Source organism: Parasteatoda tepidariorum, chromosome X1 (assembly GCF_043381705.1).
Source record: "Parasteatoda tepidariorum isolate YZ-2023 chromosome X1, CAS_Ptep_4.0, whole genome shotgun sequence".
In the NCBI taxonomy this organism is placed as follows: domain Eukaryota; kingdom Metazoa; phylum Arthropoda; class Arachnida; order Araneae; family Theridiidae; genus Parasteatoda; species Parasteatoda tepidariorum.
The window spans coordinates 8,222,265-8,248,967 of NC_092214.1; the positions used below are offsets into that span (position 1 = coordinate 8,222,265).

At 29.7% G+C, this 26,703-nt stretch overlaps 1 protein-coding gene across 2 annotated transcripts in view; it reads left to right on the forward strand.

Moving 5' to 3' along the window:
- LOC107448379 (protein TANC2) overlaps nucleotides 1-20,858 on the forward strand; it is a 31,311-nt gene extending 10,453 nt beyond the window's left edge. The window contains exons 6-21 of one of the 2 annotated variants that reach the window (XM_016063549.4): nucleotides 87-196; nucleotides 277-400; nucleotides 1,339-1,525; nucleotides 2,203-2,413; nucleotides 2,947-3,134; nucleotides 3,861-4,047; nucleotides 6,395-6,630; nucleotides 10,085-10,292; nucleotides 10,367-10,594; nucleotides 11,116-11,286; nucleotides 12,376-12,568; nucleotides 13,385-13,560; nucleotides 14,622-14,754; nucleotides 17,722-17,813; nucleotides 18,817-18,953; nucleotides 20,626-20,858. In XM_016063549.4, coding sequence (XP_015919035.2) covers nucleotides 87-196; nucleotides 277-400; nucleotides 1,339-1,525; nucleotides 2,203-2,413; nucleotides 2,947-3,134; nucleotides 3,861-4,047; nucleotides 6,395-6,630; nucleotides 10,085-10,292; nucleotides 10,367-10,594; nucleotides 11,116-11,286; nucleotides 12,376-12,568; nucleotides 13,385-13,560; nucleotides 14,622-14,754; nucleotides 17,722-17,813; nucleotides 18,817-18,953; nucleotides 20,626-20,635 — 2,591 coding nt within the window. In that variant the 3' untranslated portion in view covers nucleotides 20,636-20,858. Of the gene's footprint in view, nucleotides 1-86; nucleotides 197-276; nucleotides 401-1,338; nucleotides 1,526-2,202; nucleotides 2,414-2,946; nucleotides 3,135-3,860; nucleotides 4,048-6,394; nucleotides 6,631-10,084; nucleotides 10,293-10,366; nucleotides 10,595-11,115; nucleotides 11,287-12,375; nucleotides 12,569-13,384; nucleotides 13,561-14,621; nucleotides 14,755-16,034; nucleotides 16,276-17,721; nucleotides 17,814-18,816; nucleotides 18,954-20,625 lie in introns of those variants that run through there. The other variant, XM_071187478.1, reaches the window with a different exon arrangement.
- Nucleotides 20,859-26,703: the final 5,845 nt, after the last annotated feature.

Here is a 26,703-nt window from a genome sequence, read left to right on the forward strand (position 1 = left end):
ACTTTCATTTCTTGCTCCTTTAATAGGATGAATTTCGAAACTCACCATTTTGCATATTTTAATGGGATTTTCCTCCCATTAATTAGGTACACCCGAATGTTTCATAAAATTGAAACCCCTATACTTCGAAGTTCCTCAACCGGAAAACGAGAATGCTTTCCTGTATAGACAATGGGTATTTCAAGAGATCTACAAGGTGTTAATTCAGTTTGCATACGATTTAAATTGAAATTCAATTCGTAAGACATAGGTTTAATTTAGTTTATTTATTTTTAGGCAGTGTCATCTAATCTCCGAGGTGTCGTATTAGTGGGGGACGAAGGATCGGGAAAAACTACACTAATATTGCAGCTGGTTGATTGGAGTTCTTTTGGTCGTAAAAGAAAATCGGGTATCATTAGTGAGTATGATTTTGCTCATACTATCATTTGCTTAGACTCTTTTCAATATGCGAAGTTAAACATCACTAGGTTTAGTCAGTAAGCTGGTGGGGGACCACTTTCTTCAGCCTACTTAGGGGCCGAGGGTGAACGGTATCGGTTCTCGTTAAACTGTTTTTCGATAAAGTGCCTGACTTCGCACGCAGACCAAAGCTGGGAGTCATACCCAGTCCATAGGATCAAAATTGCTATAGCGTGTCTTCAGATCATCTTCAGAGATGTTTTCCAGATCATCTTGGTTTTGTTTGGTACGAAACGCATTGAAACTTCATGACAAAAACAGTGACTTCGCCCAAACAGCAAGGATAAAATGCACTATATAAATTGATAATTAATATCTGGTAAAATCAAATTTATTTAAGAAAATATCAGCAATTGGATGTACAGTGTTTAATGTGACACAAGAGTTGCGGGCACTATTCTGCACTAAACTTGAGATTAAAAATTCACGCTTATATTTACTCAAAGTATTGGTACCAGAAACTGTGTCTGATGTAAAAAAAATAATAAATGGTAGAAAAAAAGCCATGGAAAAATGACTAGGATGCCCCCGGGATCGTTAATTCCGTAGAAAAAAGATGAGTAGGTAAACTGCTTGAGAAGTGAAACTGCAACAATATTTATAATCCCAAAAAATCTGGAAGAAAATCAAAATTTTCCTGAATCGAGCAGTCACTTTTAAGCAAATTCTAATCACTCTTTATTTAGTTACATAATTATTATAATTATCTTATGCAACACACTGTGAAAAATGTGCCTCGCAGAAAAAATTATGCCCGTAAAGCTATCATAGCCATAAAAATACAGTTCTGCCAGTCAGTTTACTTCTCGTGAAGAACTATTTTCTTGAAATACAAAAAATTAATATAAATATTTATTTCTCGTTTCTTTCATATAGGTGAAAGTATAGCTAGCGATTTAATAACGTTTGAAAACCTGGCTTCAAAAGTAGTTGGTTATCATTTCTGCCAAAAAGACTGCTCAGAAACATGCATGATAGCAAACTTTGTGCACAGTTTAGCCGCTCAACTTTGTCAAGCTCCACAACTAGTGGAATTCCGTAATGTTCTTCTTCAAGATGTAAGGTATCGATTTTCTTTACCACTTGTATAAGTTTCATCCTGGTTGTTTTTTTTTCTTTTTAACCATCAATTATATAGTGGTTTTTTCTTCTAAATTCATCTCTTTGCTTTGAGGGAGGCTTCTTTTTGATTTTTAACTCGTTAGGCAGAGTTCGACACATGTCTATAAGAGGTCGTGAGTTCGATCCCTACATCACTGGATATCACAAAAAATAGGTTACTCGTGATGAGTAAATGAAAATAAAAATCTAGCCTTTTTTTAAGCATTTGATAATGTGTTAAGCTTAATGCACATAATAGGGAGATCAAAAGCAGTTTGCAAGAAATCTTATACTGAACTTCAATTCCGCATGCAGTTTATGAGCTTGTGGAAAATAATAAATAATTTTAAAAGCTAAGCTCTTTTACTTGTTATTTTCGTTTAAGATTCAAAATGGAAAAATTAAGCCTTCTTTAAGCATTTGATAATGTGTCAAACTTAATGCGCATAATAATAAGTACGGAAGCAGCTTGCAAAAAAGTTTGTACTGTCGAACTTCAATATGCTGTTTATGAGCTTGTGGAAAATAATAAATAATTTTAAAAGCTAAGCTCTTTTATTTGTTATTTTTGTTCAATATTCCAAGTGGGAAGTCTTTTAATTCTAAAACAGGTGCATTTTTCTTTATTTATGCATACAGTTGTCAACAAGTCCTAAGTTTAGAAAACTGCATCGCAGATCCCGATACTGCATTCTCGAAAGGTATTCTTCAACCACTACGTTCAATAAAGAATTCCTCATTTACTTCAGAACTTCTGGTGATAGATAGCATTCATGAAGCTGAAAATCAACAATGTTCCTTTACTTCATTCCTAGCATCGCATATCGAAGAATTCCCTTCTTGGCTCAAGGTAAAAAGAAAAGAATTCCTGAACAGGAATTTCCATGATCATTTTTAGTGAACAATAAATTCTCATATAAATATCCCTCCTCTTCATGTAATATGTTATTAGATAAAAAAAATTTACAAATCACGCAATAAGTTTTTTTTTATGCTAAAATAATAAAACTATAATACTAAAAGCTGAAATTTTCCAAAAAAATGCCAATATTTCATCCATGTGATTTTTTTAATTCACTATTATAACAATGTTAAGTCAATTTTAAGATATTAAAGCAAGATTGATTTTTAGAAAATAATATTTTACAAGATATGAATATTTGAAAGTACTTCAGATAAATGAAGATTTGTTGAATATTACACTTAAAAAAAATAAAAACTTGAAGATAATTTCAGAAACGGACATATATATATAGTAGTGATTGTTATTGAATGACTAATCTAATGAATCACTTATTCTGGCTTAAACAAAATTTCTTTTATTTTTTTATAACTTTTAACTTTTTTAGTAGCAATAAAAGAATAGACTTTGTATGATTTCAGGTTGTAATTACTATTAAAAAAGTGGATGTAAATAAATTATCTTCCTTGCCACTTCATAGAATAAATCTAAATTTATCTGAGCTTAAAGTTCAAGAAGATCTTTTTCGTTATGCCAGATGTAGAATAACTAATAATCCAGTGATGCAAACAAACATTTCCAGTACCGGAGATAGCGATCAAATCACCAGGTAAGAAAAATATCTTTGAAATTTTAAATACTTTTATTATTTATCAAAAATTGCAATAAAAAATTAATAAATTTATCTTTTTCCGGGGTCTACAAGTTTTTTAAAGATCATTCATCAATTTACTTAATGACAAACATGGAGCTTCAAAAAAAATGTTTCATTAATATTGTTATTTATTAAATCTACAAAACTAAAAACAAACGCCATCTGATAATTCCCTTTGATGCTGGTAGATTTAACATTCCTAAATATTTTCTGCTATGTGCAACAACTACTATTTTATTAACTATAACAGTAACCATTATTTTTTGTTTTGGGTTTTATACTTTAATTCAATTTTCATTGCAGAATATAACTGTTTTCCGATTATCTAGTACTCAATTTTTGAAACACCCTTCTGTTTAAGCATCTGAAAAAGGCATTTAGGACGCCGATCGTATTTCATATAATAATTGAAAATCGTATTTTTTCCTCATATGCTATACTTGTATATTTGTTATCGATACTGTATTTGTATAAATATTTTGGCCGGAAAACCAGCTAAAACTATCTTTTATCATACACATGCGTTCTGAGAATTCTTCATAATACATTGCATAATGCATTCATAATTTCTCAGAATTCAGAAAACAAATGAAATAATACATTTATGTTTAAAAATACTACTAAAAATGCTTACAAATTTGATAAATACTCATGTTTTAATGAAGTATTTTTCTTTTGTAGATTTGTTGAGCACCTTGTAAAAAATGGACAAGCTTCGTTTTTGTTTATGAGGATTGTATTAGATTTATTTCAGCAAAATTACTTAGTGATTAAAAGCAATACATTTAATGTCATTCCAACCTCTTTGGATGAAGTATTCATGTTGAACTTCAACTTAAAGTTTTCTTCTATGGTTGCATTCAATAAGGTAAATTTAAATACTCTGTATGTATTGCTATCATGCACTGTTAGAAATTTCTCGGAAAAAATGGTTAAGTAACAATTCATTGAACGGTTATTTTAACACATTTAATCAAAACAGTCAAAAAACCTTAAATAAAATGGTAATCAAACTGTTAAGTTTGAGAAAAACTGTTTATTAACTGCTTTCACCTAATACGGTTAACAACCAGAATTTTAACCCACCATTTAGAATCACCTAATGAAGCTACTTATTAGTAACTGCGTCCATATCATAGCCGAGCGGGGTTTACCTGTCAATCTCATGGCCGGCAGAACTGGAATTCGAGTCCTAGTGCTAACACCACAATATTTCCTCCCCTTTAACAGACGAAGAATTTCCAGTGTCCGGCACTCTCCAATGCCCATTACCTTACGAAAGGCCGAGCTCCTACGTCTAGTTAAATAATTAACTTTTCTTACTTTTTTGAAAAATGCTAGATGTAAATGGTTAAAAAACCGTATAGTTTCGAATTCATGGTTTTATAACCATACTTTTTGTAAATAGTTTCAAAACCATAAACGAAAAAAAAATTTCTTTACCGTAAACTTTACGGTTAATCAGATGGACAGACAGCTGCCAGTTATTTTACCATAATTTCAGAATGAAACTTTAAGCATTGTGTAGCTAATTTAAATTCTGAAATTCTCTAAAAAAATTTTTATGTAACAATCGAAGCATTCGAACTTAACCCTTATCAGTATATAAAGTCAACGTAAAATAAATTCATGTAACACAATCATTTAAGCCGTTTTTATTTTCATAGATTTTTAAAGATTTTCTTTCATTGACATCTTTTAAATACAATAGCAAACGTTAAATTTACTTTAAACAATACGATATAAATGCAACCTATGTTTACACTTGTTTCAACTACGAACACACTGTAATTTACTTAAGCATTATTTTATAAATTTTCAGGGATTTCTAGCTGTGAGTACAAAAAGGGAACTTTTGAACTTATGAAAATACATAGGAATTTTATTTTAGAAAAACGTCACATGCTTACGATTAAAATTTAATTAATTGACGTTTGCACCGTTCATGAACATATCCTATTGTATCTTATGCATTCCTACTCGTAATTGAAAATATCATTTTTTTATTTTCCAATAAGTTTATCATCTTTCATAAAAATGGTGGAGAAAAGAAAAATTCTAAAGGCTTAATGCAAAAAAAATGCCGTTTAATTTCGCTATCAAGCAAATAGTCATAGTACACGCTAAATGTTTAAAAATTACGTTAATTCACCCAATAGATAATTTATCTACTCTCCGCACTTACTTAAATAATCTAACAAAGAGCAAGCTTCAATTAATTACTTTTTGTGTACAGCTTGTAAAAGTATGTACCGTACAAAGACAATAATGTTTGATAAAAAGAAAACATTAACGTATGAATCCAGCCTATTTAGTCTGTATTTATATCTGATTGATCATAAGCAGTTACAATCATGATAAATGAAAAACGCAATTTCATAAATATTGAGTTGGTCAAAAACAGTCTGCTTTCTCTTAAAGAAATTGATTTAGGTTGCGAAGTGTAATCCTAATAAATTAGAATTCTTTTTAAAGGCATATTAAGACATTAAGAAAAAGAAGCTTTAGGAAGCTCCATTTTATAACTTGAGTATCAATAATTAATGATAAATAGGTAAATACTTAACATCTTCCATTCCTTTATTATTATTCTGTATGTTTAACATCTTTTTCAATGCTATTATATTTCAAATATTATTGTCTTTCATCATTTGCTAGCTTTATTTATTTTGAATTTTCGATGCCTGTCACATACAATTTGCACAAATTCAACAAAAACATTTACATTCAAATTTATTTTATTTTATAACCATCGTTGAACAGCCGACCTAATTTTGGTTTTACGAATACTAACGTTCAACTCCGTAGCCTTGTAATCTTGAACCCAATCCAGAAGACAAGAGAACTCCTGGATCGAGTATTGGATGAAACTTTGCCTTCGTGGAGGACTTTTTGATGAAACTGACCCCCATTTGTGATACATGGAAAGGAAAACCGCGAAAACCTTCCACGGTTAGCCTGATGGCAAGGGGACTCAAACCCATGATCCGTCTACCACTGAGAATATTTCACGTCAGCAGTGAGGTCGGTGCGAATTCGTATAGACCAGATATTGCTGGAATTCGAACCCGGTTCACCTCATTGGAAGGCGAACACTCAATCACCTGAGTCATCGCGGCTATGTATTCAAATTTAATAATAATTCAGTATCATCCAACTATTTAATTTTAATTATTTTAGTAAAAGAATATCAAAATTTACGCAAATATTTTTAGGTGAAGCCAATTTTGGAAATATGCCTTGCTTCTCAAAATCCCCTGACTGCTTTGGAAATTTTTTATACGTTGGAGTCAGCATCTGTTATTCCGAAATTAAATTGGTATGAGTTTACACAGAATCTTCACTCACTCTATGGAATTCTAATCCAAAGAAAAGATGAATCACTAATGATTTCTCATTCTGCGTTGCGTCATTGGTTGATAAACAATAAAAAATTCGCTTGTGATATTAGGTAAGTAAATTTCATTTCCACAATCATATCTTTTACTTTAAAGTACTATATTAGGAACTTAGAATGGGTACTTCCTGCAATTTCCCACAGTAAATATTCTGAAGATAGCTACCCTAGCAACAATTCTACCTTGGCCCCAGTTGGGCTACAAATTGGTTCAATGTGAGCCCAATGAGAACATGCACCAAGGGACCAATGTTAGGATGACTAGAATTTTTAATATTGGTCCTAGAATGACCTATATAGGGCCTACGTTGGCCAATAAAGGGCTTATATTGGGCTTAATAATAAATATAAAATATTGAGTGAATCTGACAATTCCATATAGTGCCGATATTGGTTGTAAAGTGACTGTAAAATATCGAATAAATCGAATTAATTCTATATAGGGCCAATATTGGTAAAATAACGACCCTTTTAATCCTTATTGAGCCAATAATATTCATGAATATTGGTTCAATGAGGGCCTAAGTTATTTGGTAGCAACATGATAGCCAAAAAATAGCGAAACCTGAAAACCTTCTTAATGATAAGAATTGGCTAATGAATATCTGTATGCATTTAATGTACAGTGCGCAGAATAAAAGACGGACCACCATTAATAACTTTTGACCTAATGATTGGATCTTCACGTTCTGGGACTCAATCTTAATGGCTCGTGGGGGTGACCTCAAATATGCTACTTTATTAATACAGACAATATTTTAAATTAATAAATCAGACACAAAAAACGTACTTTTTCTGAATAAACGTACCTTTTTTTCGTTGATGGATTCAGATTTCTGACCCCCAAAACGTAGGGGGTAGCCGCAAACTTGGAAATATTGTTCCAATAGTTTGGTAAGGAATATAGTCCCAATAGTTTGATTTTGTGTCTGATTTCGTAACTTAAAATATCGTCTGCCCTAATTTATTAGCATATTTTAAGGTCACCCTTTTGAACCATTAAGATTGAGTTAAGATCCGATGGTCAGCTCGAAAGTTATTCATGGTGGTCCGTTTTTTGTTTTGTCTAATACACGCATGTTAAGACAATAATTACTTCTTCAGCCTTTAAGAATGAAACAAAAAATATTTTTCTAAGATAATATACAACATTTTTTAAATATATAAATTTTTCAAATCATTTTAAATAAAGTAATTTTAAATGGCAAAATAAAAAGTGTGAGCAAAATCGGTCGAATAGTTTCTGAGAATCGAATGAACTGAGCACTGATTTTACTCATATTTGGTATTTTGCCATGTAAAAATAAACTCTTCAAAGTTATGTAAAAAATTGTATACCTTACAATTCAAATTTCGACTATGATAAAATAAACAAATAAAAAAAATGGCAAATGCAGACTAAAAATTTTTTTCGCATGGAATGATCTTTGGCTAAATAAATTTTAACATTGTATGCAAAAAAAAAATTTAATTCGCTTAAAAATTTCTCAAGATACGACGAAGTACGCAAAAAGTAAAATTGACATTAAGGGGTCCAAACTTTGGACCATATTTCCCAGATTGCGGCTGTTCCCTATGTTTTAGGGGTCCGAAATCTGAATCCGTCAAGAAAAAAGCACGTTTATTCAGAAAAAGTACGTTTTTGTTTCTGATTTCGAAACTTAAAATATCATTTGCACTTATTAATATAACATATTTGAAGTCACCCAGTTGAACCTTTAAGATTGATTCCTAGAACGTGAAGATTCGATCATCAAATCAAAAGTTATTCAGGGTGGTCCGTTTTTTATTTTGCGCACTGTGCTTTGCCCATGTAAAGTTATTTTGATTATCAGCTTATTCGACATTATAATAGTGAGATGTATGGAGAATCTGACCACAGACATATTCAACCGGGGTAAAATTAAGAAAATTTAGTCACTGGTCGAAAGGACCAGTAACTAAAAGATATTACTAGTCTTAACACATTTTCTCTGGTCCATTTATATGTCTTCTTTAAGTTTTTTTTTTAAAAAAAAGTTAATTAAGTGAATTTAAATAAGAACAGATACAGAGAATATGTAATGTTACAATTATGATTAAATATGCTATTTTGTGACATAAATACAGACCAAAACGAATTAAACCAAACCAAAAATTAAAAAACCACAAATCAAAAATTCAAAAAAAAGGCACATCATCCGATGGTCCTGGGGACACATGATAATTATTTTATAGTAGTCCAAGTGAAATTTTAGTGGTCTCGGATCAACTGAACACCGTTAATTTCGAGCCCTGTTCAGTACAATAACAATAATTCAAATGTTAGATTTTCGTATTTTATTCTAACCCATAGAATTTATGCTTTGTAATATTGTTGTAATATTGGAAATCAGCTAATGCTGTTGCACTTAAAAATACAGCTCTTAGTTCCGGCTTATATTCCTTTTTGACCAACACCTTGACTTAATATGAGTTAACCTGAGTAATATATTTGTCATCATAGAAACTAAAAACTCTGCAAAAGGTAGGATTATTGTTAACATTATTGGCGGCGTGACAATAAGCGTAAGAAAATACTAACATAACAGCTTTTTGTATCATCCATTTAGAAAATTTGCGAACAAATCTTTTTCAAATTGTTCTCAAATGTTTGAAATTATAGTTGAAAGAGTGGTCTAATTTATCCTCTCCAAAAGTGACAAATTGCAACTTTTTACTATTTTTATCTCATAACCGTCGTTGCACAGCCAACCCAATTTACGAATATCAATGCTTAACTCAGTAGCCTTGTAATTTTGAAACCAATCTAGAAGACAAGGGAACTCCTGGATCAAGCATTGAGGAAAACTATCCTTCATGGCTGACTTTTTGATGGAACTAACTCGTATTAGCGTTACATATGAATTAAAATAACAAAGACCTCCGACGATTAGCCCGAATTCAAGGAGATTCTAACACATGAACCGTCTACCATTGAGAATATTTTACGTCAGTATTGGGGTTGATGTGAGCTGGGAGCAGAATTCGTAACAACCAGACGCCACTGAGATTCGAATCAGGGTCATTTCATTGAGATTCGAACGCTTTATCCCCTGAACCACCACGCAACTGTAACTTTAAAGAAAAATCCGTGAAAAAAAAAACTTTGAACTTCATACTAAAATTAACTGCATTTGTACTTCTGTTTACATTATCTAACACATGTGCCGGTATAATTTCTCAAATTCGAGCGTAAAGGTTGAAGACTCTTATATCTTAAGCCCATGAATTAAATTACAATAAAATAAACAATTTTATCATATGAAAGAACCTTTAAAATTAGTGTGAACGAATCTTTAAAATAAGTTAAGATTTGGATTTTAAAAAGCATTTGAATTTGTGATCTTTAAATAAAATAGAGATTATCTAGCTGCAATTTTTTTCATTTTTTCACAAAAATTAAAATTTATGAGTAAGAACTTATTTTTTACTATAAATGTAGAGTTTAATGCTGTTTATTCAATATCTACTAATGATTCCTTTTTAGCTTGGGACATACCTATCTTGCATTATTGCCAACTAGAATGTGCTATCCTCTGACTAAAGAAAAAGAAATAGAATTTGTGTATCATCTTAGTCGCTGTAAAATTTTAAAAGAAGACAAAAAACTTTATTCTCTCTGGTTGATGCTTTCCCCAATTGACATCTTAGACGCCTTTGCAAACTCTCGAGCACTATTTTGGGTTGATTCAAAGGTAAAATCTCAATTATTTTTTCCAAATTTTTTTTTATAAATCCCTTATTAATAGCTGTTTTTCACACTATGTAGATTCTTCACTTGCTCTTGGAATCTAACGCTAATCCTAATTCTAATATGGAAGCAACACCAATAATTCATGAAATTTGTAAATTAGGATCTGCAGAACTTTTAACTACTTTTATGCAGCTGACAGCAGCTACAGATTATGCTAATGAAATAGGAGCTACTCCATTGATTATAGCAGCAGAGAGAGGACATTTGAAAGTCATTGAAATATTGATTAATAACGGGTCAAAGGTAGGTGGATATATATTTATTCTACATTATTAATTTAGAAATTTTTAGTTTAGGGTCATTCACACTGCATCCGATTGTTTTAGGCATGCGTACTACATGTTTCGAAACTACATGTAAGACCGATTGCTCGCGCATGCGTGGAATCACATTCAAGTGCTATGTCATATGCGATTTGAATTCAGTGAGAATGTTCCACATGCTTGAAAATATTTCTTATAGTTTTGAAACTCTTTGAAAAGTATTTAAAACCTTGATTCGTTCACCGATTATGAAAGCTGATTCATACATTCACATCATTTATTTACCACATCCCATGCGGAAAAAAATGTGTATGATGTCTTTCTGAAATGTTATAAATACTTCTTATTCATTTTTGATAACTTTATATAATGTATTTCAATTTATAATACATATTTTTAAGCAATATGAAATATTGTGTTAAATAAAACATTATTAAAAGTGCTTTCAATACTAAGCTAGAATTTCTTAATATCAATTTTAAATATTATGCATATTTTTAGGTCCACTTACAAGATAAAGTAGGCCGATGTGCTCTAAGTTGTGCGGCTGAGAAAGGATATCTGGACATTGTGACTTTCTTGCTGCAGCCTAACAACTGGGTCTCTCTTTCTCAACGCTCTCAGGCTATTCAGAGAGCTTTAATAACTGCCTCTGGTGCTGGAAGATATGAGGTTAACTATTTTTTACTTAAATAAACCAATGTTCATCCACGCATTTCTTTACAATTTTCACAATGATTTCTTTTCTATAATGTATAATGTGCATACCTATAGGCATTATATTTTTCATAGCAAATTTCCGTTTTATTCCTTTTTAGAATTTCACGAAATTTCAAGTGACAACTAACTTTAAAAATACATAACTGAGGTTAGTTAGATATTTTTAAAATTTTTGCACAAAAAAGTAAGTAAACTTAAACCATAAAAATGTGGCAGTGTGTAATAAAAATAATGTTAATATGCTAATAATAATAATGTTAATAATAATTGATAAATAATCTATCGCTATCTATAGTTCATTCTCCAGGGGTTGGTACTTGACTCCACCTCCTCGGACAAAGAGTTCATTTCAGTGCGGGAGTGAAAGGAGAAACGTCTCCGCGCTTGAAATTGAGACCAGCCTTAATGCGCGCCAAACGCAAATTGCGAATTCTTGTTCAGTCACTTACTTCGCTTTATCATCTGCTATTATACCTTTTGTTACTCTAGCTAATTAAATGTATTGCAGCAAAATTTCTCAATAAGGACAAACTATTAACTCAAAAGAGAGAAATGTCATCAAATTTATGAAATATTTAACGTTAAAAAAATGCACATAAAGATTGCGAAATAGATATTTCTGTCATACGATCGCCAAATAGCAGCCTTGTTCAGGAATGTTCACATCCTTCTCCCAAAAATAGTGAAATAATATCGTGGGATACCACGTGATGATGGCAGGGCCAAGTGCCAACTCCCGGTGAACGAACTATACATACATTTGACTGATACTTTGACATTTATTGACTGATGGCTAATATTTGCATTGGCTGATAATCTGAAAATACCTAAATAATTAAAAAGTATAAAACGCCTTTTTTAATTAAAATAATTAGCCCACTTTACCAGAAAAAAAATTCTACTGAAAAGAAATTAACTATTCTTCACACAAGTGTCTTACGCTTATTTGACGTTGATATGACTATTACTCAACAAGACTTTCAAAATTTTAGAATCATTCAATATCATTTACATATTAATTTTTAACATTTTCTATTACAGATTTGTAACGATCTGGTGAAAATATATAACGATTCAAATATGACTCTCAATAAACTAACAACTGCTTCTAGTGAAGGACAAAAAGGCTTATGCCGTTTCTTTTTGAGCTTCAGTTCTGCCTCCAACGCTGATAATCTTAAGCTTGCAGCTTTTCTGGGACATATTTCAACATTGCAAACTTTAGAAGATAAAGGTATCGAAAATATCGAGTTATTACAATTAAAAAAAATTTTCAGCATGACCAAACGCTTCTGATTGTTATCTCCTAATTCTTGAGAGTAGGTGAATTCGACATTCATGTTTTTGTCAAAAATAATTAAGTTCTAAATTTTTCCCCATCTCACACTCTATATTAATGAAGAATAAAGCCAAAATGTGTGTTATTCATCACCATTGATTAACATACTTTTAAAATAAAATGTCAGTGCTTAAAGCAGTTTTTTGTCAGCTATAATAAATAGTAGATTTTCGATAGCAAAGAAATTAAGATTCGCTTTTGAATCTTTTTCCTAATCTAAAATAAAAACATTTTATCATAAGTTATATAAATAAAAAGGCTGATTTTAACGCATTTAAAAGAACCACTTTTTGTAAAAACTTTTTTAGTTAAACTAAACAATCAAGACACGAAAAAAGTTATCAACTTAGTATCTCGTATAATTTATTGGCTTTTTTACATATAATAAAATACAATAGCTTTTCCGGGGTATTATAAGCAGTTGGTCTAAATGCGAAATGTAAAACTTACATTTTCTGATGCATTTGACTTAGAAAATCTTACACATTATTTAATAGTTGTTATATATTTATGTATTTAAGTACATTAACATTTACAAACGAAATATTCATAAACGTAAAATATAATATGAATAATAATGGTACCTCAAATTTACTAATTTAACTGTGATGGGAGGAATATAATGTCATAAGTTTGAATTAAAGAAATTCGTACATCTTTACTTTTTGATAATTATCTATAAATAAAACATTTTTTTTACTTATATTACAGACATAGATTGGAATAGTAAGGATGAATTTCGGAGAAGTGCTCTTGCTTGGGCTTGTATCAATAATAAAACCAATGCTGTTCAATTTTTACTTGAGAAAAAAGTGGCTGTTTCAGATAGGGATTATGAGCTATCAATGCCAATACATTTAGCTGCAAAGCATGGAAATGCAGATATGGTAATTTTGTTTAGTTGTTTATTCATTCGAAGTAAATAAATAAAATAAATAAATGAATAAATAAATAATTGATCCGCATGTTTCTAAGAGACAAGGAGGTAAAGTGAAATCATATTCTTCCAAGAAAATTTTTTAAATATTGTTAACGATGTCCATTTTTTACTCTTGTACGCTTAGAACAATAACTATAAGTTTCAGGACTATAACTATAGTATCAGGGATAACAACTTTAGTGTAACAATAATTAGACACAATAAGGATTCGATTGAAAAATAAGACAAAATTATCTGTGTTTATGAATTATATCGATAGTATAATAAATAAAAAAATTTATTAATTTATTTTTCATTTCATTTACATACATTTTAAATTTTAGCAAAGTTGTTTTTCACTAACCAAGAACTTACTTCTCAATTTATATCGTTTCAGATAAAAAAACTTTTGTTGACAATAAATGTATATTTATGACTACATTCTGTTTAAAAAATATTGATCAATTACTTAAAATGGGTGATTATTTCCAGAACTAAAAACTATATTTAAATTACAATTACAGACTTTATATGAATTTAAAATATTATCTAGTTTTTGAACTTAAGCGTTTTTAGCCTTATTTTAAAAAAATTATGTTAAACAAAAACAACTTTTTAGGGTTTAAACTTGTAGAAAGCGATTCCACAGAAAATATATTTAGTTCAGAACTCGAAAACTTCACAAAAGTTGCTTTTAAATTCAGAGAAGTTAAATTGTAATTCAGACAATACTTATAAAAATGTTTAAAAAAAATCACTTTTAACTGTGGCTCACGTGACTTTGAAATATAATTTACTTCTGTGTTATTTTGCTACTGTTTTTCTACTCGATTAACAGTTACAAAATGAAAGCAGTTGTCAACAATGAAAAGAAGTTTCAAAATTGTCTAATAACTTAAATTATTCTTAAAATTATGTATGATTTTTAGAATACCGTATTCATAAAATTAATTATCTTTACTTAAATGATTGTACTGGGTTCGTTTTTTTTCTGTTTATTTTTAATACGTATCAATAATGCTTTTTTAGGTTCGTTTGTTGCTGCATAACGGATCAAATCCAGAGATTAAGGACAAAGAAAATAAAACAGCCTTGGAATGTGCTTTAACCTCAAACAACTTTTCAACTTCCGTCGAACTGATAAAAGCAAATGTTAAAATCAGTAAGAAATAAGTATTTTAAGTTAGATTTTTATTTTTGTATTCATGTAATATAACAAAATAAGTACATGAATGTTCCATGATGATTGCCTTTATTATCTATTCTTAGAATCCTTAAAAAAAATACTACCGCCATCGAAATCTAACGAATGGTTACTAGCAAAAGAGAGACCGGAAATTTCACAACTCTTTTGATTGGCAGGAAAAACCTGGAAGTGTTTTTAATAATTCCTTCAATTCCCATCAATATTCAGGGGTTTCACAGTTTTTGATGGTGGTTTTAGTTCCGCCTTCCACAAAGTGATTCCTTAGATTTCGATTGTTATTTTTTTCTTTTGTTTAAATATTATGTATGGACCTGTAACGTATGTACCTTTTTATCTCTTTTGACACAGGTTCTAAAAATATACTTTTAAATCGAGCAATATGGAACACCCTGTATAGTTTCAAGGTTTCTAAATGAGTTTTGAAGTTTATCAGAAGAATAACATAGCTGATATAAGGAATGTTTAATTAACTTCCCTACAATAGCACGATTAACAAAAAATAAATAGATAGCTTCAGAATCGACACAGTTCAAGAAATAGATTCTACATTCATTAAAAAATCTGCTGTTTTCTTACATAATATATGTTGTACAGGTTAACAAAGAAATAAAACACGCTCGCGTTGTTTTTGAGAAATTTATAAGATTTTAATATTTATCCTATTTTAATAGCCTCATTTTAAGAAAGGAAAAAAATCGAAAAACTTTAGTTTAAATATATGTATTTTAGTCTTTTATTATGTCTTATCGTTATTTTTCATAAAATAAAAGTAATTAGTAGCACTGATAAGGAAGACTATAGGGCTGGTTGGATGTTATCAGCAAAAATATTTATTTAAATTTATTTCTACTGGTACAATCTTTCAAGTTTTTGTAAAATATCTTGAACATTTTAACGTGATCGAGAAATAAAACTTTTATGATAAATATTAAAGAAATAGAAATAAAAAAATTTCTAAAAGCAAAGGATTGGGTATGTTTTAAAAAGTTCAGATCTGTACATCTTGGAAACAACTGTACTCAGCATTCCTTGGAAACAACTGTACCATTAAAAGAGACTCGCAGATTTGTGAAATAAATGCAAATAGAGACCTTACCAAAACTATCATCCGCCTTAGAACTGGTCACTATAGAGGTATGAAGATCCTGGGAGATGGCAATAGACCGTCTCTGCAGTAACTGTGATGATATTCCACTAACACTAAAACCTATTTTTGTCTGCCCTGCCATTTTAAGATTCCTGGCTCAGTTTGGGAAATTCTCCCCCTTTGACATCGAGAGTCTGTAACATCAAGGAGTTAGCCGGCTGTGTTTTGCACACTCATGGATATCTATAGTTCTCGCCATGGACAACTGTACTCAGTTGCAGCTGTGAAGGTAACCTGTACGACCACCCCTCCCTACAGCCCAGACCTTGCGCTGAGTGATTTTCCTCTTTTCCGATATTTCAAACATCATTTTGTCGGCAATCACTACAGCGATGACGAATACGTAAAAACGGCTGTGACCTCCTGATTATAAGAGCAGGCGGCAAGTTTCTATGAAAAGGGTATTCTAAACCTGGTTGTCAGGTATGTCAATTATTTTAAATAGTTTGGCAACTATGTTGAAAGAAAGAGAAACATATGTAGAATCAAAAAATATATATGCTTCTTTAAAATTTTCTTCCGTTTGATTTTTATCTTCAAACGGCCCTTACTTAAAAAACAGCCTTCGTATATTAGAAAAGCAAAGACGCATCACATTTGTGATTATAGTCATTAGGAAATTTATTTTATGCGACATAATGGGCACCTTGTGAAGTCTAAATAAATAAATAAAAAAAGAGGGGAATTATTTGCGACTTGTTCCGTAACTAAAAACTAACATATCTTTTCAACCATTTCTGCTTTATGACATTTTTAACGCCAATCGTTAAAAACTAAATTGCATGTACCTACCTTTAACTTAAAAACACTGAACTGAAATAAGTCTGATTCCTGTAATCATTTAACAACGCGGAATATTACTTTGAAAATTTACCTTAAAGATGTAAGAAGTTGATTGCTTTAGGCGTTATGATATAATTTTTCGTCATAAAATTCGTCGATGCCCGAAGCTGAAATGATCTACTGTAAAAATTTAAAAACGTACGTTTTTTCATTTGGTGAAAGAGTTAGAAAAATTCAAAGCAAAAAAATGGTGAGCGAAATTGCTGGTGTTTCTCAAGTTCAATATAATTAATATAATTAAATACAGAAAATATAATAGTTAACCCCTCTTAAAAATAATTTAAGCATCTTATTAAAAATGAAGCATATTTAACTTCCGTTACAGAGGTTACAAATTATTATAAAAAAAGAAGTAAAAAATAAAGCTTTATCAGAATCAGGCGATTCATTATAAATTTTGCATGGGATCAAAATCGAAACAAATAATTTAAGTCATTGTATACGTAAGAGGAAAATGAAAACCACCCTATTAATTCCTTTTATTTTGAATAAATTAAATGCTGCTTAAAGCACAGTTTATATGTTTTTAAAAACACAGCATTCATTAATTTTTTAACTAAATATACTTAACTTTACTTATCAATTTGCCCTGTCAATCGAAATATCTTGTTTCCGCCAAGAATAGGTAATTAATCCCTTCTAGACCGTGATCACACGATTTTTCTTTCAAGACCCACGGTATCATATATTAAACGAGCCTTTCTGACTCTAGCTGCTCAATATCACTCGGACGTGATCTTAATAGGGTATTTTCGCATTAGTAAGTATACGTATTATTTGGTATGTATAAACTCGGTGCATATGGGCCAGCAGAAGAGCTTCTTTCTACTTCTGTCTTTTCTCAAGGGGATGATGATAAAACCTTCTTCTCATCTTATTATATTACGAACTGTGTAAAGTATTTCATTGTAATTTATTATTTGCATTTTCAGATGATATTGCATTTGATCTCATAAAAGAGCAACCTCATTTGTATTCTGCTTTGTTATGCAAAGTATTTTGTGAAGGAGAAGCACTTTATAAGGTATATTTACAATACTAATGTTTCTAATTCTTAAATCAAAATAAACAATTAATTGTTCAAAAATAAACTCAAATACATTTTTGTAAAAAATAATTTATTTTGTACTTTTTCGTCTTGAAACCTACAAAACTCTATTGTACAGAGTTATAAGAAAAGAATAACATGATCCCCTTCAAAAATATTTCAAGAAATATTGCTCAACTGTTTGAATATTCATTCTGAAATTATGGTAAAATAACCGGCTGTCCATCCATTTAACCATAAAGTTTACGGTAAAGAATATATTCTACCTTTATGGCTTTGTAACCATTTACAACTAGTATGGCTAAAAAAGCGTGAATACAAAACTATACGTTTCTTTAGCCATTTATAATTATTATGAAAAAAGAACTTCTAGACATTGGAGATTTAAGCAGCCTTATGGAGCTACCCCTTATGCGTGAATGAAAGCATTTTATTCTAACAGCGCAGGGTTACAAATTGGGAAGGGTAAGAAGCTGGAAACTCTTCATGGAATGGAGGAAAGAATAGAGGAAATATTGTGGTGTCAAAATTTATTATACGTGCAGTTAACGCTTTATTTGTAGGTGCAGTGCTTGCAAGTATGTTAGGTTTTTACTTTTAAGTATGTCACCTACAGAGTATTCTTTCAAATAACTAAATACATAAACATAATTTTTTTAGAGGAATTTAAAGCCGCCCATCTTGTTTTCACTGTCAATGCTAACTTCATACGTGGGGAATAAACGCGAGTTTCTGGCACAAATATCTCTGAAAACGGAGAACCTTTGTTATTGCTGCCAGAATTTATTATTATTATTATAAAAAAGAATTCTTCTTAGTATATAATCAAAAAACGAAACGTTAAGATTCAATTAAACAAATATGATATAGAAATAATTAAACATTATGCAAGAAAAGTCTCTCAAAATTCGGATTACAACAAATTCATCATTCTACTCAAATTGATATTTTCTAAATCATAACTTTTTATATTTTATAGGAAGGTAAGTTTGTGGAAGCTATTCGACGGCTTGAATACGGATTGAATAAATGTTCTCAAGAAATTTACCATAATTTACAGATTCGTTTTGATCAACACTATCGGTATGCAAAAGAACTTTATGTCAGAGTAATCAGGTAAGATTTTTAATTAAATCTAGAGTTTAGAAATTTACTTAAGTGGAAAAACAATTGAGTTTGGTCAAACCAAAGCTAAAAACTTTCCTCTTGTTTTATGTTGTGGTAAAAAATTAAATTAATTTTTAGTTTTATATTCTATTCAGTTTAACGAAATTTTATCTCTTACTTAATATATTTCAGGAAAAATAAATAATATTTTAAGGCTTTGTTCAATTTCGCTTTTTGGATGAAATATCATAATAAACTTTAAAGCTTTCAGTAACTCTATTGTGAAAAAAATAATAGATCAATGTCTTATTCGAATGATTTTTAAAAAAAAAGCAGAAAATTTATATTTTTCCTGGAAAAAAAAGTGTTTTAATCAATTATAATTTAAATTGATAAAAATAGAAAATTTATGTGTTTAATAATTTCATTTCATAATTTTATTATAAAATATATTAGGGAAAATATTATTAGATGTTTGGGTGAAAAATACATTTAAATGTTCAAAACTCTTCATACTTATTCCTGCTTTATGGAAAGAAAAATAATATAAATAATATAAAAATAATATAAAGAAAAATATTGGAATTACTAAACAATTTCCCAAAATTGTAGCAAATATATGCGACTTTTACTGAAATATATGCAATGAAAAGGTAGACCGTTAGAAAGATACGAATATCTTAAAAATTATAACTGTGAACAGATTTCTACTGACCTAAATTGGTAGAATAACTACACTGGTTATCATAAATTAAGGNTTGTGGGTAAGTTTCATAAAATTCCATGTGTAATTTCTTGAGTTATCGCGATTTTTGTGAATTTTCCTTAATTTATGATAACCAGTGTAGATTGGTCGTCCTAGATTTGATTGGTAGCTCCAGATTAACTAGATATTGATTAACTAATGTTTTATACAATGATATGTGAAATTTCTTGTTTACTGTGACTTTATTATGGAAATATTTACCATTAAAGTTTAGGTGTCGAACCAATTTCTTTACGCAATTTCTTTTTTTTTTCCTCTTTAGAAGTATTTTATCGACTTCAAACTCATTTGGGTAATTCTCAAAACGTAGGAACAACAGCAACTAATTTTGAATTCTATTTATATTTGTGCTATTCGCACTAAATATTCACTACTTGTATAAAATACTTCCTTATTTAAATAGAATTAACACTATAATAACTTTCTCCCTTGAATATTTCCCTTGAATAACATCCGATCATCTTAAACAATAAATTTATCATAAAAATTTTCGGCGTTGCTTACGTTACCTGCTTAAACAAAGCTATCAAAAAACTTACACTTATAGATATAGAAGTGTGAATGATCAGTTTTCCATTCCTTTTCAAAAGGTAAATAAATTTTCGGTTCACATTAAACAGATATTTCACGTTTAGTGTGTTCACGCTAAAAGTACGTTGAAGTATTGTATTCGTATACAATTTGCCGGGAAATCAAAAATTAGTCCACGTTGAAAGAAGTTCACGTTAAACGTGTTCATGTTAACAAGGTTCGACTGTAATTCATTGCTAAATAGGGCGAGTTGCACATCAAGTACTTGATTTATTTTACCAGAACAAAGAAATACAAAAAGAGAGGTAAAAATAAATAATTAACATTCACGAATTAGTAATAATAGTATTATCTGTGAATATTAAAATGTCTTTCTTTTTTTAGGACTGAATGATTGAAAAGTTATAAATTCTGCTTTGATGTATTTTTCCTTCCTTAATTTATTGAATTTCTTATGATTGGTTGTGTGACACTTTGGAATTGAGAGAAAGTATGCGTGCAGAAGTTTTCTTATTTTTGTAAATGCTCAACGACAAATAGATGTTGTTTTTCTTCTTAATTTTGAAAGACTGTATTACTACATGATCTGTCTTAATAAAAATTTGAGTTATAGGTATTATTATTTTCATACTTTATTACTTCATGTTAGTTATGTTTTAACATGTGATTTTCACATTCGAAATTCTTAAAATTTAAACCACGACAAGCAAAATGTGCACAAAAAAAATGGCAAAATCGATTTTTCTTTTCAAATATTCCAACACTTTGGAAAATCTTATAAAAAAGGATATTTTAGTCTTCTAAAATTGAATTGTAAGTCACTTAATTTAAAGTTTTAAACTTTTTAACGCTTCATTATTGTGTTAACACTACAAAAAACAACTCAGGATATTTAAGTTCCATTTTCTGCATTTTTCTTCTATTTAAATTACTTCAATGCGTCTAAATGACGAGTTTTTTTTTTATTCATGAGAACATTAGCAAGTTTTTTTGGGCATTTTGTTTATTGCTTTGCCTCTAAACCACGCTTCGAATGGTTTTAAAAAAATAAAAAACATTGTTATCGGTTTTGCAATAAAGAAGTTGCAAATTTCTTTTTATTTGCTGACTCTTTAAAATTAAATATTCTTAATCCCAGACTCCATATATTTCTACGTCGTTTTAAAATGCTGCGGTGATTAGGAGCATAATAAAATACATTTTTCGTATTTTAGTTTTTATGTATTTCTTCTAAAAATCGTACCAACTCTATAAAATTTTCTGACTGCTGAATTAGTGCAATATTGAAACAGTTTTCAAAAAAAGTAAGATAACTATATTTTTTTTATTCATAAAATATTCTTTTAAAGAGAATTTCTTTTAATTTATGAATAAAATAAAATAAAATAATAAATGTTTTAAGTCAAGAAGAAATTTGAATTCCGAAGGTATTTATAAAATAACGATATTTTCTGCATCTTTTCTCACCTAAAATATTTTCAGAAATCAAGAGTTTTGTTTTGTTTCCATAACTCCTTTCCATAAATCCTTTGTTTCCAAAGACTTTGCTTTGTTTCTATATTATTCAAATCAAAGAACCGTAAGCAATATTTCTCTGCAAATATTATCTCTAAATCTTTTTAAGCAAATGATGCCAAAATTAATGCAATATCACAGGATTTGTTAGGAAGTTTTCAAGAGAAGTATGGTAACTTCATTCTTTTATGATCTCCAAATTCTGTATCTTAATTTCTATTGAATAAAATTAAAAATAAGAAACGAAAAAAACAAATCTGAACATCAAATTTTATCAAAAGCATTTATTTAAACAGTTATATTATTTTAACCTGTATTTCAAGCCGATTTCAACTACAATGCACGAACATTAAAGAGCGAACGAACATTCAGACAGATTTGCCTAAGCTAATTGAAAATTTAAAATGATAACTTCCACAATTTAATTAAGACAGACACATCATCAGCTAAAAAGTTTTGAAACATTTATAATTTTTGGTTTCTTGAGATTTTATTTTATTTATTTATATATATATTTATTTATTATTTTATTTATTTATAGACTTTTAGTATAAGAAAGAATGACGGCAAATTAAATACAATGGATCAGTTCCCTGACACGGAGCTTTTGGATCTTACTCCAAACGGTTGTGACGATGTCGTTCGAAAATAAACTGGATCGAATTCTTTACTAATGTCAACGTAATGCACTTAAATTTTTTCACTTAAATGTTTCATCACCTGGCTAGAGAAAAAGATTGTAAGTGTTATATTTTGGATCAAAATTGCAAATACGATGAGTATGATCGAATTCTTTACTAATGTCAAACACTTAAATTTTTTCACTTAAGTGTTTCATCGCCTGGCTAGAGAATAAGATTGTAATTGTTGTATTCTGGATCAAAATTGCAAAAGAAGTACATTAATATGTTAGTTTATGTTTTCATGTGAGGAAATATTTTCCTTCTAAGCCTGAAAGCAAAATGGCAAAATCATAGAAGCAGTTGCTTAAAATAAGCATAACTAAAATTTTAAAATGTGTTAGAAATAACCCAAAAGCAAAAAAATATTGTGGTTGGTAAAAAAAAAGTACCCTCATTTTATATACGCGACAGCGTACCAAATAGAAGAAAATCATAACCGGATACAATGGATACAACGGAAAAGGTTGTGGTCCGAAAACAGGAAACAATGAGATATAAATGATTAAAATATTTTAGTTACGATTTTTTTATTGTTAAAATATCTCTAATCAACGGGGATATTAACTGAATCAGCAGCCAAAAGAAAAAAGTAAAAAAAAAAATTCTTTCCAAATAAAGTTTAAAAATTAAGGAAAAATCGAAAAATTCAATTCATTTTTGAAAAATTGTTTTCTTCCCCCCTCCCCCATTTGGTGGTTTCTTAAGACGGGACTTGGCATAAGTCGTCGCAATGAGAAAAGACGAAAAAAAAAGCCCGATAGATTTGCGGAATCAGTGTATATATCATTTGGGTTGACTCCAATAAAAGCTAAAAAGAGAAATAAATTTGAATGAAATTTTACTCAAGCACTTTCTTTTTTCAAAAAAAAAAAAAAAAAAAAAAANAAAAAAAAAAAAAAAAAAAAAAAAAAAAAAAAAAAAAAAAAAAAAAAAAAAAACTCAAAATTTCAGCTTTAAAAGTCACATTTCTGATGCATTTCAGTTTTATCACAAAATTACTTCCCGGGGTGACCCAATATGATGATAATTTCAAAGTATTAAAAATGCTATGAACGACAGCAGACACAAACCTAGAACCCCCTTCCATAAAATCATACATCACATCTCCTCGATCACTCTCTTTCTTGCCGAGTAGCATTATAGTTTACAAAATAAAAGAGCTGAAGAAATTAGCACCCAGGGGAAATGTCGAGTGGTGGATGTTTCAGAAGTTTTTATAATTTTTACACCGAGAAACTTATTTGAGAATAGATTTATAAGGCACAAAATGCGTCATATTTTTTTCCAAAATACTCATAAAAGTCCAAAACTATCTAAAGTATATTTTTAAAAAAATTTCGGCTTTGTAGAAAACACGCTATGGAACATGGAGAAAATGTTAAATGGTGAATATTTTATAAATTTTTTAAACTTCTTACTTCGTAGAATTTACCACCAACTAGTTTTATATAAAACAAAGGAAGTCATATTTCTTAAAAAATACCTATACAGGGTGTCCTACGATTATTGGGCTAAACTTTAAAGGGAGGTAGGGGACATCACGAAGATTCAGAATTGCGTAGTGACCCATGGTCGGAAAGGTCAAGGAAAATTAGAATGACAGATACAAGAAACAAAGAGATACAATACTGAGATTATCTGAAATATTTATGGGTCACAAATATTACATGTGCTGTGGTAAATCATACGTGAAAATGTCACAGAAGAGGTTCAAAGTTTACACCATTGCTAGCGATGCATATGTTGTTGGAATTGGCGGCCTCGCTCAAATACACCTGAATTTTGTTGGATGTACAGCATAGATGATTCTTGCAACCAGATCCATTTCGGAATCCAAAGATGTTGTGTACATTGCACTTTTCAATGCACCCTAAAGAAAGGAATCCATGCTGCTGCTTAAATCAGGAGAGCGTGGTGGCTAGGAAACAGGTCCACCACGCCCAATCTATCCGTGACCAAACATTTGATTCAAATGTTCACGAATGTTATACTGGCACTTATCAACAGGCTACAAACTAAGTCTGCTGCAAGAAAAAACTAATAATTATTTTGTTTTCCAATAAAATAAAACACGAAAAATATTAGGAAAATTTTAAAATTTCAGCAATAATACCACTTATTTTTTAAATATCATTAGTTTATTTTTTTCCTGTTTACATTCAAATTAGGTGATTTTTTAAAATGGTCATGAGGAAAAAAATTATACCTTTTAGTGTCATAGGACTTGTGAATCGCAAAGAATAAAGTACAGACTATTAAAAAACAAAATTTAAAGAAAAAGAAAAAAAAAGAAAAGAAAAAAAAAAACGAAAATCTAAATTTTGACGAAAAATAACTGAAAATATAAAGGTAAAAAAAATTTCAAAAACAAAAAAAATTAAAAAAGTGATCGCGTTTAAACTCAACTTCAAATGTCACATGTGCTTGTTATGCGCCAGATTTGTAATCACTCTTGTAGGATTTAATTTCTGGAAGAAATTAAATTTAAGATATTTATAAACAAAATATAAGAATTACTGTACATAATTATATAGTTGTTTGTTAAATAGCTGCAACACTGTAAAAAATTTCAGCTTCACTTTTATAAATTTTCAGATTTTACTTAAACTTAACACCAGTGATTACAACGTTTACCTGCTTTAATACCACTAATAAATGTTTTAATTTATTTCATAAAAAAGAGCAGACGATTTCAATTTAAAAAAATCTAACGACATCATCAAAGAACTTGTAAATAAGTGTTAAAAAAAAAACTTTGCCCTGCGTTTGGTGTTGAATTACCGTTTGGTGAGATAGTATGGCGCCAGCCATCTGTCATCATAATGTAACCCTTTGAATTACTCCCTCTTGTTCTTGTTGATTGAATTGTTAAGAGCGTATGGTCGCTCTCTAATGCAAGTTCATTCGTAAACTAATTAATTACATTACCTTCAATTTTAACTATTGAGCTATCACGGGACCGTACAGTTTGTCCTATGCAACCGGAGAAGAATATGGCTTCTTTGATATCGTTGAACCGCCAAAGAGGCGTAATAAAACAAAATTAGGAAAGTTGTTAAAATTTCTTGATGAATTGAATGTCGATGAAAAGGAACTGAATCGTGAAGATATACTAAACACAAAACTAAATTCGTTACTGGAACTAAAAAATATTCCAAAGCAATTGATAGTTGATTACACTCAACTTCCAGAAGATATCGATTTAAAGGATAATCTTAGTTTAACTGAAGAACTAGACGAGGAAATAGAAGATTTAGAAGTAATATTTTGAATTTCTCTTTCTGAATACAAAATTAATGATAAAGATAAAATTCAAGAAGCAAAAATTGTTTCTAATTGTAGTTATAAATTGCCAGATTTACCCTTATCACAATTTTATGGAAAATATGAAGATTTCAAAAACTTTAAAATGCAATTTATGTCAATTATCGGTAACCAGGGCCGGATTAACCTATAGGCACACTAGGCACGTGCCTAGGCAATACCTCCTAGATGGGAAGAAAGCCGAAGGACGCAAAACGATGACTCATACAGTTAGGCCCAGATACAGTTCTACAGCCCTCATACAGTTAGGATCACTTCTGACGATGACGGGTTTTTTTTCTTCCGTTTCTCGACACTTTTTCGTTACTCTTCTACTAATTTTTACTTGCTACAAATTATTATATATATTTTTTTTTGTCTAGATTAAATGTTCTTAAATTGTGTAAAAATGCTTAATTTATTTGTTTTCAGAAATGATTAACAATAAAAATAAAGCAACTCTAACAAAAATAACTGATGTGTGAATGAAAAAAATATATTTTTAAGCATTAAATACCAGTTTTATTTTATAAATTGGAAAATTTTATCTAGCTTTTTGTTTTAAAATGTATGGATTAAAAACAAAGAAATATATTTTTCAAGGGATTTTGCACATTTATTATTATTATAGTTTTGACATAAAACTAAGAAGGGATCTAATTTTTATAATACGATACTTAAATTTTTAGTAGATGATTATTTCGGATTTTAATGATTATGTTTTGCATGTTATTAGAACTAGAAATTGTATCTAAACAATGACATAAAATGAGCTTAGGAAAATTTAGAAAATCAAATGCAGTCTTCAAACAAGGTTTAGATAGAAAAAAAAAACATATCAAAAGCATGATTATAATTTGTATTTTTTTCCTGTGGAAGTGTGATTGTTAGAAGTGATAAATTAAAATAAAGTAAGCAACCTTAGATAACAAATATTTTATTAAGTAGCAAATTCAAAAAA